Below are 13,079 nucleotides of genomic sequence, written 5' to 3'. Positions count from 1 at the left end.
CAGTACCCTTTTTAAAGTTTTTTGCTAATTATTGAGCTGCTCCAGCATGTCAACCCCCACGCTGCGTGCGGGGTTGAGGACACTTCCAGCGCTCAAGGCTCACAGTGCAGTACAGGACACGAACGCACCAACAGTTTATTATTAAACAATGGCAGTAGGAGCCGCGTGGTGGACTCAACGCGGTGTTCTGGAAACCCCGAGAACCTCTCCCAGAGATGAACTGTCTGACGGGCAGGTAGGCTGCTCCTGCTGACGCCGCCCACGTCAGGTGCAAGACTTACGCATCAAAGCTTGTAAGTCACAATTTTGAATTCTCATTTTTGTAACTTTATGTCCCTGACTATGATGAGTAAGGGCCAAAGGGTTCAGAGGGAACATCTCCAAGGAGCGCGCTCTACAGGAAGCAATAACCTGCTTGGGCCGGGGAGGGGCGTGAGAGATAGGTCGGAAGTAGAGGCGGGAGAACCGGTTCGCCGGGTCGACCGGGGATGCGGGGGAGTGGGAGGTGCCCAGCAAGTCTAACTCTCGTGCCTGGCGCTCCCGGGGTAGGAGACAGCGCTGCGCCGGCCCCGCCCACTGCAGACAGGTTACCCAGGCATCAAGGGGCGTCGCGTCACGCCGCCCGCGGGTGCTGATTGGCTCGTCCAGGGAGCCCCGCCCCCTCAGCTGTAGTGGGGCCGGCTTCAGCGTCGCCGCCATCTTTGTTGATGTGTCAGCTCTGCGGGGGCTTGGGGAAGTCGCGGCGGAGGGAGCTTGGTGTCGGCCCTGTTCCTCACCGCTGCCCCCTGCCCCCGCACTTCCTGTTCTTCTGGACCCCGTTATGGAGAAGTTGGCCCCTACGCGGGAATTCCAATGGCCTCTTTAGGGGTGTGGCCTAAGGCTCGAAGAAGTCGGGTAAGTGCCTGAGGGATTGCAGGGGCGGGCCGGGGAGTCGCGGTGGCGGCGCGGCGGGCTGCTCACCTTCCGCGCCGTCTTGCCCACCTTCCGCGCCGTCCTGCCGGTCCCGGGGCGGCTCCCTGCCTGGCTTCTCGAGGGGGCGAGGCGAGCTCTGGGGGAAGGAGTTCGGAATCCCCTCCTCTCCCTGCCTCCCTTCCTCAGTCCCGGGCGCTGGGGCAGGAGGCGGCCGAGGGGTCGCCGGGGGCCGTGAGGGCCGCGCCTCCAGAGCGGTGCCTAGAGAGCGGCGGAACTTGGGCCGCTTGCCTGGTCTCCTAATGCGAACTGTAGCTAAGCCCTACCTGCTCGGCCATCCCTCATAGACTCAGTCGCCTATTTCTCCTTTCCTCTCCAAGTTCACTGTGTATATGTTTTATGTTGACTGTTAGCGACTTTTTAAACTCTCTTCCAAACACTTCCATTACTGTGATTTTAAGTAATTTAGAGACGATTCTTTGGGATTGTGGATATGAGAGAAATCGTTCTTGGTGTTTATGTTGCCTTTTTTTCAAGGACATCAAGGCATTTGATAAACCTTGGTTGGTAAGGATCATGTTTCAAATTTGAGCCTCTCTCAAACTTGTAAAATGGTAAAACCCCTTCTACATGTTCCCTAGTAGCAGTCTTGGGGAACAGGTGTAATTATTGCTTGGCTGTTAACAGTTTAATAACTTGAGCTAATATTTACATTTTGATATTGTTTTGAGGAAAGAGGCCTGGATTTGGAACATCCGGATTACCTTTGACATGATAATCTTGTTACCTAGGAGCATTGTTTAGAAGGCCATGCAGCCCCAGGCGTTTGGCAGTTTTCTCCGTGTATGCGTGTGTAACGTACCTTTGATGCCTAGCTTTGTTATTTTTTCCGAAATAATAGGTTGGGAGTTTTTCTAAGGAAATTGTGCGGCAAATTAGTGGAAGTGTTTCAAGAGGTGTGTTGGTAGTCACTCAAAAAGAAAAATCTATTAAGTGTTTAGGTATGGTAGTTGTGGGTGCAGCCTTCCCAACTACTAACTACACTGTCATATTTGCAGTGTGTGGGAAAGGTTAAGGTTCAAGAGATATTGATAGTAAAACTGAACTATCTGCTTGTGTATAAAGTCTGCTCGTCTCTGTACAGCTACTTTCCAATTCTTTATCCATCATTACACAAATAGAAAACAGTGATGATTGGCCTCGTTCTTTTTTTTTTTTCTTCCTTTTTGGTCTTTTCCTTTTATTTTAAATTCAGTGACAGTATTGAGTGATTAACAAATTTTGCAGTATAAAGAATTAAAACTCCTTATTACATTGTAATAAGCAAGCATGTATAATTACTGAAGATTCTACCTGGAAGTGCCTGGATTGTGTTTATATTGGTTTTATTCTTTTTAAGACCTTGTCTAATTCCTAATACCTGGATATAAACTCAGAGGTTTCTTTAAACAGCGGAGATTCCTTAGAGTTTCATTGGTATTTCAGAGTCTTGTTCGTTGCTAACAGGAAAGGAGTGGTGTAGCACAGTAACCACTCTTTAACCTTTTAGTTCCTTCAACCATAAACTAAAGAGTTGTTCTTTGATGCTGTACAGTAACAGCATAGCTGATAATGATTACTTATTCACTTTAAAACCATCTATTTACAGCTACATGCTGACATCCTGGAATGAAGGTAAAACAGTGAAGTATACTCACTCTTTAGGAAGAGTGATAGGTTGAAGCAGCCTTTATTTAGAGATTTAGAAAAATCATCTTTCCCTTTGAAGGGAATCATCTTTCCCTAATTTGTGCTAGTTTTTCAAATTCATTTAACAGTTTCATGTTAAAGTAAGACTCCTTAACCTGAAGTTCTGTTTCTTTTCTTTCAGTAAAATTTAGGTCTTTCTTTTATCCCTTATCTCTAGCTTTAAATAATTAAAGCTGATTCTTGAGTTTCTCATAAACATGTCATGCTGCTTGCAGTGTTGGGAATGTTATGCTCAGTGTCGTTTCAGGGCAACCTTGGGAGCATAGATAATTTAAATTTGCAAATTAACCCTGTAATCTTATTATATTATTGCAAATGTCACCTTTGAACTTTATTTCTCAGCTACTGAGATTTTAAAAATCTATTTGGGCTAAGAAGTAAACAAAAGAAAAAGTATTGGCATGAAGGGGCAATAGACACAAAGTGGAAATCAAACCCAGCAAAGTATTGATTGGATTGTGAGTATAGTTGTCGGTCATTAAGGCACATGAACTGTTAGTCTATTTCAGGGATGATTATGTAGTAGCTAATGAATAATTTATTTTTTTGGTAAACTACATTGTACCAAATTAACCAAGCCCAGGCCAAAGGTGGCTTCAAAATTTAAACATTAATCAGAACTTCTTAATATAATATAAGGCAGACTTAAAACTTAATTTTTTTTTAAAGTTATTAGCCTTCCTTTTTGAAAAGGGAGCTATAGGCCAATTACCCCCCCTTTTTTTTAGCTTTCAGATTTGGGGGGGAAATTAGCTGAAAATACTTTTCATGTTTTCTTAGACTTATTAAAGTTCATTTGGTGAGCTCTGTACAAGTAGCTTCAAACTGAGATTTCTGTATTAAAATGTTCTCTATTTTAAAACTTACTATTAGAGGTACATAAAATTGCATGGATCTAGGATACCAAACTGATAATATGACATATACTTGATAATGTGATGTATGATGTGGCTACTTACTCTCTTTTTCCTGGAATCTTGATGGACTGTAATGTCTTCTGTTTTCATGTCACAGGATTTGGTACTGTTTGGGGTGGGGATGGGGTATCCTGCTGCATCTATTGCCCTGAGTCTTTTCAACAACTTTTTTTTTTTTTTTTTGGTGATATAGTGTACACACTGTAAAATTCACAATGCCCTAACCCTTGGTTGCAAAACTAAACAAATCCCTACAGGGATAATTGACCTTGGCCTCATATAATATGCTTTTTAACCTAGTGGACTAAAGACAACTTTTAAGAGCAAGTAATAATGTTTCACATAAAGGAAACTCAGTATATTAAATTTTACCCAAAAGCTTAGTTACAATGTGACTACTTTACAAATATATCTTACTTTTGGTAAAACTAGAGTTCTTTGAAATAACCAGCTCAGTTTTTAATTGCTTGTGATTTTAATTGCCATTTTAGAACCTTGTTACAACTGGTCGGAAAGATAGGTCATTGTTTTGTTTATGCTGCTTTCAGAGTGTATTCGGGGAGTGTGTAAAAGACTTTTGGATGTACTTACTTTTCCTTCAAAGGACAGTAAACCATTATATTGAAGAACAGGAGTGCCCTCACAGGCTCAACTTGCTTATCTTAATGGACATTATTTGAGAAGCTATAGCTGGTATTATTTGAGACTTGGTACAGTTTGTAAGTTTAGAATTTGTAGTTTGTTCTAAGTAACACTTATGCTGAACTGAGTCACATGTTTCTGTGGGACTTAAACACTCATGCATTTGGACTTAGACACTCATGCATATCTTATATAGCTTCTGATGGAACGCTGACAGACCTTCAAATTTAAATACTGTAAACACAAGAGCAAAAGATTTAACATAGATTTTATATGTTGGTCCACTACACCAGAGTGTAAACTCCAGAAGAGATATCTGTTTTATTCACTGCTGTGTTCCCAACACATAGAACAGTGCCTGAACATAATTATATGCTCAATACATATTTGGTGAATGAATGAATTAATATCTAGTTTAGAAATGTATTTCTGGCTTGGTACTTTTGTATGAGGCTTGTATGTTTGATAATCTATTACCAAATATCTGTGGATTGGATTCATTTGTATTTGCATTTATTGAATAAGCTTAAGTTCTTTTGTTGTTGTTATTTATACTGCTGTTTACTGAGAAACAAGAAATAGTACTAAAAGCTGTTAAAGACAGTGTTTTCGTTTATAAGACTTTTGCTTGGAAATAATTTTGTAGAATTGCTAGTTCTTTGATTAAGAAATAAAATCCAAGGTGGAGGGCTTCCCTGGTGGCGCAGTGGTTGAGAGTCTGCCTGCCGATGCAGGGGACACGGGTTCGTGCCCCGGTCTGGGAAGATCCCACATGCTGCGGAGCGGCTGGGCCCATGAGCCATGGCCGCTGAGCCTGCGTGTCCGGAGCCTGTGCTCCACAACGGGAGAGGCCACAACAGTTAGAGGCCCACGTAACACAAAAAAAAAAAAAAAAAAAAAAAAAATCCAAGGTGGATAATGGTTGGCTTTAAGGCAAGTAAATGTTTCTCGACCAGTTGCCTACAGCTGACGAGCTCCAGTAAGAGCGAAACCACGTCTCACTCCACTGAAACAATTTTGAAGTGTGAATTGGTCCTGTAGTACTGTGTCAGAAACAGAAACAACTCTCAGGGGGGAAAAAAGTGCTTGAATTTAGAGGAATTTTGTGACTGCTAAATTTAAATACAGTATTTCCCCCTAATGAGTAAGAGTTACTAAAAAGTCAAATAACCTGTGTTACTTCTTACCTCAAAAAAGCAACAGGTATTGTAATCTGTAATTGTAGTCGCTATATCTATATACATGAGTGTGAATTTGATTTATACAAGCACTTCTTAATTAAAACAATCTTGTAAACAAATGTCTAGTTTTACATCCTACCCCTTTAGTCTACTTCTAGGCTATTCAGTCCTCAGTAGCTTTAATGATAACTACCCCCACCCCCTAAGAAAAAACTTGGACAGCAGCCAAATTGGCCTATATCACCATTGCCAACTGGAGGCCCACAAGAGGAGTCAGCTGACCCTTTTTTCCCCTGGTTAATCGTGGACAATCAAGCTCATCATGGCTCCCCTCCCCGCACCATTCTTGTACAGTTATTTACTCTTTAGTGATGGCTTTTTACATATATACACATAAATCTTCTTTAACTTCTCTCCTTTTTCTTTTGCCTCCACTCAGTATTCATTTGAGCATCAGAAAACTATGTTTGCAAGTTAAGTGATTCTCAGATGCCAGTTCATCTGAAGAGTTTTTTCAAAGGTCATGGGCATATTACTGCGTGCTCAGTGGCCATGGCTCACGGGCCCAGCCGCTCCGCGGCACATGGGATCCTCCCGGACCGGGGCACGAACCCGTGTGCCCTGCATCGGCAGGCGGACTCTCAACCACTGCGCCACCAGGGAAGCCCAGTGCTTGTCTTTTGAGGTTGAACTAAGCCTTCTTTAATTTACAGGAGGATAATACGTAAAACAGTCAAAGCTGAGGTAATTATAAAAAGTTTTTTTTTTTTTTACCTAGATGAATATCCAGCAGAATGAGACCTTTTTGTTGTTCAGTACTGTCTTACACATGACAAGTCTTCTTACAACCTGGTTCCCACCTTCTAAATGTCCTTCAACCCCCCCCCCAAGCCCATTGTGTAAACCCAATCCCACCCTCACTGAGAACCACTGAACAGCCTTTGCAAGAATGACTGTAAAGGTAGTAGAGAATATATTTGTTAGATTTATCTATTTTTTATTACTATTATATTGCTTGAGATTTAAGAAGTTTGATTCAGTTCAGAGTGTGGTTCCTCTTCTTTGCAAGAGATCATTTAAAAGGCTGTTCAGAAATGTCACAAGGAAAAACAAAAACAAAACAAAACAAAAAAACAAAGAAATGTCACAAGGAAGGCTGCCACTATGTACCTGATGAGTATAAATGAAGTATGTTTTCATTTACATGAGAGATTATTTTTGTACTTCTCATGAGGGAAAATTTGAAGGAAAATGTGGCCTTAGAATATGTCCTTTAAATATAATTAGGCTCTGGATAGACTGAAGGGAAGAACGTTCTAGATTAGAGCAAAGCCATGGAAATGTTAATGAGCACACTGTTTGGAGGAATCTTGAATAGACTGGTCAGGGACTGGCAAAGTATAATACTATAGTGAAGTACTAGGATTTTAGGAATGTGTTGAGAGATAAGATTGGAAAAATACTACAACTGGTTTATTGAGGAATTGCAACTATGAGGTATCAACATGAAATGCTCACATCCCCTCCACTTCCCTCTGAGGTGCAATCCTTCAATAATGTCTTGGTTTGATGTCATAACTCTTCTGCTGCCACTTTTGATAACCAGAAAAAACTTATTCCAGAAATTAAGACAGGTTTCAATCGCTTACAAAACAAAAGCAACAAAAAATGTTAGTCATAAACTCTGTCATCTCCCTAAAGAAGTGTTGAAGCTGTTAGTTCCCAGCTGCTTGGATTAAAGAAGAAGAGGTGTAATTTGGCTCTAAAATATGTTCCCTCTCCTTTCTCTAACTAGCCCTTTTGGAGTTGGGGGAAGAAAACCAGCCAGTGGAGGCGGAGTTCTCACTCTCTGAAACTTTAAAGAGGGAAGAGATAGCTCTGGCCTTACTCTGGTCCATCTGGTTGTATTTGATGGTGGTCTCTGGAGGTGGTATGTGTGGATTTCTGGGGGGCAGTGTTGTAGCTCCCTGGACCCTTGTGCCATTGAGGACTTGCTTCATAGGGCAGCTCCTGTTCCCCTTTGGCAGAGCCAATGTAGTATACTCTTCAACCCCTTCTCTGGATTGGGTGACACAGGAGGGAGGAATGGAGTGAGACTGAGAAACCAACAATTCAGTGTTCCAGGTAGGAAGTTATCAGGCCTGGGTTGGGTTGCAGGTTGGGGACAGTGACAGTAGAAAGGAGGGTATAATTGCAGGAGACATGAAATTAGTAAAAGAATATGAGGCTAAAGGAAAGGAAGGAGTCATGACTAAGAAAAATGATACCATTGACAGAAATAAAAAAAGATTATCTGGGGGTACTCAATTTTAGAAGCTATTGTTATGATTTTGGATTTAACCGTTTTTGAGTTGAGCCATTGGAAATGCCTGTATTCATTTGAGATTTTATTTTATGTAGAGATAGAGTGAAGACAAAGAGATAATTCATTATCTGTAACTCAAGAGCACAGGAATGAAAATAATTAAAGTGGGCATCAACTGTGAGTTTTTGGTTTAAGTTATCAAAGTGGATGAATTCTGGGAAGGAAAATAAAGTTGAGGACTGAACCCTGGGGAATATGAAAGCTGGATGAGGAGATAACGATTGTTTGCGTAATGCTTTTCTGTTCGCAAAGCATGGTGCACAGGCAAGAGCCTTAAGAGTTCTCAAATGAGAGTTTTTTTTCACTTGCTATCTATGCTGGAGAGTCACAATGCCTTCGTAGACTCATTCTCTTTTAAATAGATTCTTTATCTGCTTTCCATTACATTTGGTCAGCTCTGAATTTGACTTCAGTAGATATCACATAGCATTGACTAGTTATGATGTTTCTAAATTAAGATTTCAAATTCAGCAGCAACGTTCACAAGTTGTATCTTGAAATTAGTTACTTTGAGGAAGGTAACGTAGGCGGCTAATGTCCCTGTTTGAGAATTATTTTATTTTGTCCTAGATTTGGAATACAGCATACTCACAAGGCTTTTTGTTACTGCATTTATTTGTATTGCCTAAACCAAACCTTTATTGCTAGTGTGGACTTTGTCTTAGTATGCAATATATGCAGCAAGATAATAATGATAATTTGTTTGATTGTTTGGAAATATGTTTTACAGGTAGGTAATTTATAGTATTAAGGCCAACGTCTGTATTAGTCGATGCCAGAGTATTTAACAAACAAGCTGGTTTTCTTTTCCTTTCTTAGAATTATTCTTCCCATTTTCTGCGTTCCTAGTCCTCAAATACTGCTTTTCTCATATTACTTCTTGCTTTAATTCCACAAATATTTGAAAACCTAGTATGTGCTAGAAATTCTATGGTATAATCAAGTATACAAGTCTGTCATGATTTATCGTCCTTCTTAACAACCTTCACTCCTGCATATCATTCTGAGGATTCTACCTGACCATCTTCTCTTACCCTTTTTCACCATCCTCTGACCACCACCTTCACCACAGACCAACGTAAACATGTATCTTTCTTTTATTCAAATATTAGTCTTTCTGTTTTCCATTTATACCTTACATCTGGAAGTATTTTTTCCCTAGTTTCTTTCAAAACTATGATCTGCCCACATTTTTATCCAACCTCACATGACTCCAGTACATGCTTGGTTGATGTCTGACAAAAGAAGTTGACAATTCTTCTTCATCAAGATTGCTGGAATGTTTTTATATTTCTGTCTCAGGATAATTTTTAAAGTTGACTAATTTTCAGAAAATAGCTAGATTAGTAACCCTCATAAACAGCATAAAATATATTTTAACATTGTTGAATTAGTTTTGTAAATGTTTCTTTTATGACCTAAGCAATGTATATGAGGTCCATTTGAGTTGTACTGAACATTGTGTGTTCTTGATGAGAATGTTTGGAAATCGCCATGATACTTCCTGCAACCCTGGGTGAAAAATGAATTCCTGTCAGGGATCCTTTACACCCTGACTTCTTTCAGCTCAGCTCTAGGTGTCTGGACTATAGGTAGCTGTGTTTTGTTATTGTTTAGTTTTCCTTTTGCAGTAAATATCATTGTTAATGTACATTGTTTTATTATCTTGATTTGTAATTTCTTGCCTCGTGTTTTCATTGCTATCTTATTTCCCCAATAGTTTCTTACAAATTCTTTAGGTAGTCTTTTTCCCTTTGTGGAGCTGAAGGAATTCTAAACAATTCTTGGGCACTAATCTTCCTGTTATTAGTATCATTCCATACCCAACGTCTTATGGGGGTGATTGGGGAATGCCAAACTGCAACTGAAGTGAAGCTGTAGGACTGGACTGAAGGAAAAAAGAGAATGAGCCTTTGTAGCACCTGACTGGTTGTGGCTCACGTGGGTCAGCTGTTATATTCTTCCCCCCACCCCCACCCAAGGAAAGAATTTTTAAAGAATTATTAGTGGTAAAATGTGCGGCCTTAGATTTTCCACATCATGGAATGTGTGCAAATACATATGGGGTCTTGGTTTAAAAAAACTTTTTTTAAAAAAGTTTATGTTTTGACTTTCTCAGATGTAAAACGAGGATCAGGAACAGCTTTGAAGAGATGCAAAGTGAATTGGTGCCAGTCAGCATGTCAGAAACAGAGCACATAGCCTCCATTTCCTCTGATCAAAATATTGAGAAAACATCTGAAATAAAGGAAGGCTCATGCAATTCGTTTTCTGGTGATGAAAACAGCAACTTAGAAAATGAGTCCAAACTGTTGTCATTAAAGTTTGATAAAACTTTATGTCAGCCTAGTGAACACAATAATCAAACTGAAACACAGGAAAATTATATTCCAGATCATGGTGGAGGTGAGGATTCCTGTGCTAAAACAGACATATGCCCAGAAAATTCTGAACAAATAGCTAATTTTCCTGGTGGAGATTTTACAAAGCAAGTTTTGAAAACAAATGAAGCAGAACAAACAGTAACACAAATATTGGCGGAATTAAGGTCATCTACATTTACAGAAGCAGCTAATCAAAAGACCTATTCAGAAAGTCCTTATGATACAGACTGCACCAAGAAACTTATTTCAAAAATGAAGAATGTTTCAACATCAGAGGATTTGTTGGAAGAAATAGAATCTGAGCTCTTATCTACTGAGTTTGCAAAAGAACACCGACTACCAAATGGAATGAATAAGGGAGAAAATGCATTAGTTATGTTTGAAAAGTGTGTGCAAGATAAGCATTTGCAGCAGGAGCATACCATAAAGAAGTAAGTGTTTTATTCTTTCAGGTTATTTTTTTCCACAGGGATTAAAGATTGCATTCTTTAAAGGAAGGTATCATTTTATCTGCTTTTATTTCCACAATAGAGCCATGCACATGGTAGTTGAGCAGATGTCAAGTTTGCCTAGTTATTTAATATATAACTCTGTTTTTTCTTAGAATGTGGTATTGTATTTTCATTATTTTAGAAATAATAGGTAAACAGTGTTTTTTTTTTTGTTTGTTTGTTTTTTTTTTTTTTTTTTTTGTGGTACACTGGCCTCTCACTGCTGTGGCCTCTCCCGTTGCGGAGCACAGGCTCCGGACGCGCAGGCTCAGAGGCCATGGCTCACGAGACCAGCAGCTCCACGGCATGTGGGATCTTCCTGGACTGGGGCACGAACCCGTGTCCCCTGCATTGGCAGGCGGACTCTCAATCACTGCGCCACCAGGGAAGCCCTAAACAGTGTTTTTATGAGAGTTATATATAATATACCTATGTCAAATACGTTAGCATATATAGAAACATGTATTTATGTATAAAGGCACTGTTTTGAATATGATTCAAAATTTCTGTTTTACATATGTCTTAGTGTATAAGTTTAAAAGAATAAATGTTTTATTAAAGTGTTTATTAAAGATCTAGAAAGATTTATAAAGAGAAATAAATTTATATTCTTTCAAATTTTTCAGTTTTGAAAGAATGTAAAGCATAATGTCAGAATTAAGATAAATTCAAGAGGAATGACAAGTTATAAAATTCAAAAAATTTTCTTAAAATTCCCACTGTAAATTCATTCGTTTAAAAAATTAAAATTAGAACAGAAGAATTGGTTTAGTGTCATTCAGTAAATAAGAACATAGTTATTTTTAGACCTCTCTTGGATTTATGGAGTTAATTTCTATTTTAACAACAGTTTAATTTCATTTTATCTTTTCCTAATAATATTATATTACTCTTTGTTTTAAATTTATATATGTGAGTGATGCATATGTTTAGGTACTCCTATAACCTTTAAAAAAGGAAAATAAAACTTGCTAGCCTTCACTAAAATACAGACAGATTCTCTTTTTTTTTTTTTTTTTTTTTTTTTTTTTTTTTTTTTTTTTTTTTTTTTTTTTCTTTTTTTTTTTCAGATTCTCTTTTTAAAAAAGTGATACTTTAAAAAAATTTTTGGAATGGTAAAAAAATTTTTGGAATGGGAGGGGTGTGTGTAGAGAAAGGGGAGGAGGAAATCTACACGCTAGAGGAGGATGACAGAGGAAAATATACCATAATCCAAATATTGCTTGATATGCAATTGACTTTTAATGATCTCCTTGCTTCTAGTATTTACTCTTCCAGATTATCAGTAGATCAGTCTTCCCCAAGCCAGCTCACCCTTCATTGGTTTACCCAGTGAATTTTAATCTCAGCATCCAGAGCCCTTCTTTTTTCTATTTTTTTATTTTTCAATTGTGATAAAATACACATAACATAAAATTTACCATCTTAAACATTTTTAAATGTGTGCAGTTTGGTAGTGTTAAGTATATTCACATTATTGTACAACCGATCTCCATAGCTTTTTCATCTTACAAATCTGAAATTCTATACCTATTAAACAACAGCTCCCTATTTCCCCCTGCCCCAGCCCTTGGTAACCACCATTCTACTTTGTTTCTAAGAGTTTAACTGCTTTTGATACTGTTTGCTGTTTTGTGACTGGCTTATTTCACTTAGCAGATGTCCTCAAGGTTCATCCATACTGTAGCCTGTGTCAGAGCTTCCTTCCTTTTTAGGGTTGAATAATACTCCATTGTATGTATACATAGCACATTTTGTTATCTGTTCATCCATCAGTGGACATTTGGGTTGCTTCTACATTTTGGCTAGTGTGAATAACGTTGTTGTTAACATGAGTGTACAAATATCTCTTGAGAATCTAATACTTTTCTTAATACTATGCAAAAACCAATGTCAGCTACTCCTGCTCATAACTTTACTGGAATGCTGCTATTATTGAAAAAAGTGTGATTTTATACTTGAACCATCAGTATTACTGCCATTCTTGCTTTTTAGGGTAACTTCCTCATTTTCCTGTTATCTGTGCTTATCTCTTAGACCTTCCCTTTGAGATCATCCTTGATGCCTCTACTTTCCTTAGATTTGGAGACTTAACCACTTTCAAGCTTCTCTTGTAAATTATAAGATGTTACAGATTTAATAATAATAATAATATCAGGAACACTTAAATGCTGTTAATTATGTGCCTGGCACTTTACATGTATTAACTCATGGAATCCTCACAACAACCCTATGTGGTATGAACTATTATTATTCCCATTTTACAGATGAGGTACTTGAAGCACAGAGAGGTTAAGTAACTTGCTTCAGGTCACATGCTAGTAAATGGCAAAGTTAAACCCAATTAGTCTGGCTTCAGTGGATTTTTTTAATGTGGTTATCTGAAATGAACAAGTTACATGTTATTAAATTTATCTAAAAACATTAGGAATACAGTAGAA

General features: G+C 38.5%; 1 protein-coding gene across 2 annotated transcripts in view; it reads left to right on the top strand.

Moving 5' to 3' along the window:
- Window positions 1–689: 689 nt before the first annotated feature.
- The window catches only part of CCDC186 (coiled-coil domain containing 186), a 48,393-nt gene continuing 36,003 nt past the window's right edge, over window positions 690–13,079 (top strand). For both annotated transcript variants that reach the window (XM_024756034.1, XM_024756033.1), the window contains exons 1-2: window positions 690–894; window positions 9,883–10,578. In XM_024756034.1, coding sequence (XP_024611802.1) covers window positions 9,917–10,578 — 662 coding nt within the window. In that variant the 5' untranslated portion in view covers window positions 690–894; window positions 9,883–9,916. The remainder of the gene's footprint in view (window positions 895–9,882; window positions 10,579–13,079) is intronic.

Source organism: Neophocaena asiaeorientalis, unplaced genomic scaffold (assembly GCF_003031525.2).
Source record: "Neophocaena asiaeorientalis asiaeorientalis breed wild unplaced genomic scaffold, Neophocaena_asiaeorientalis_V1.1 scaffold85, whole genome shotgun sequence".
NCBI classification, from domain to species: domain Eukaryota; kingdom Metazoa; phylum Chordata; class Mammalia; order Artiodactyla; family Phocoenidae; genus Neophocaena; species Neophocaena asiaeorientalis.
The sequence above is the reverse complement of the archived record's forward strand: the minus strand, read 5'-3'. Positions and strand labels throughout refer to the sequence as shown.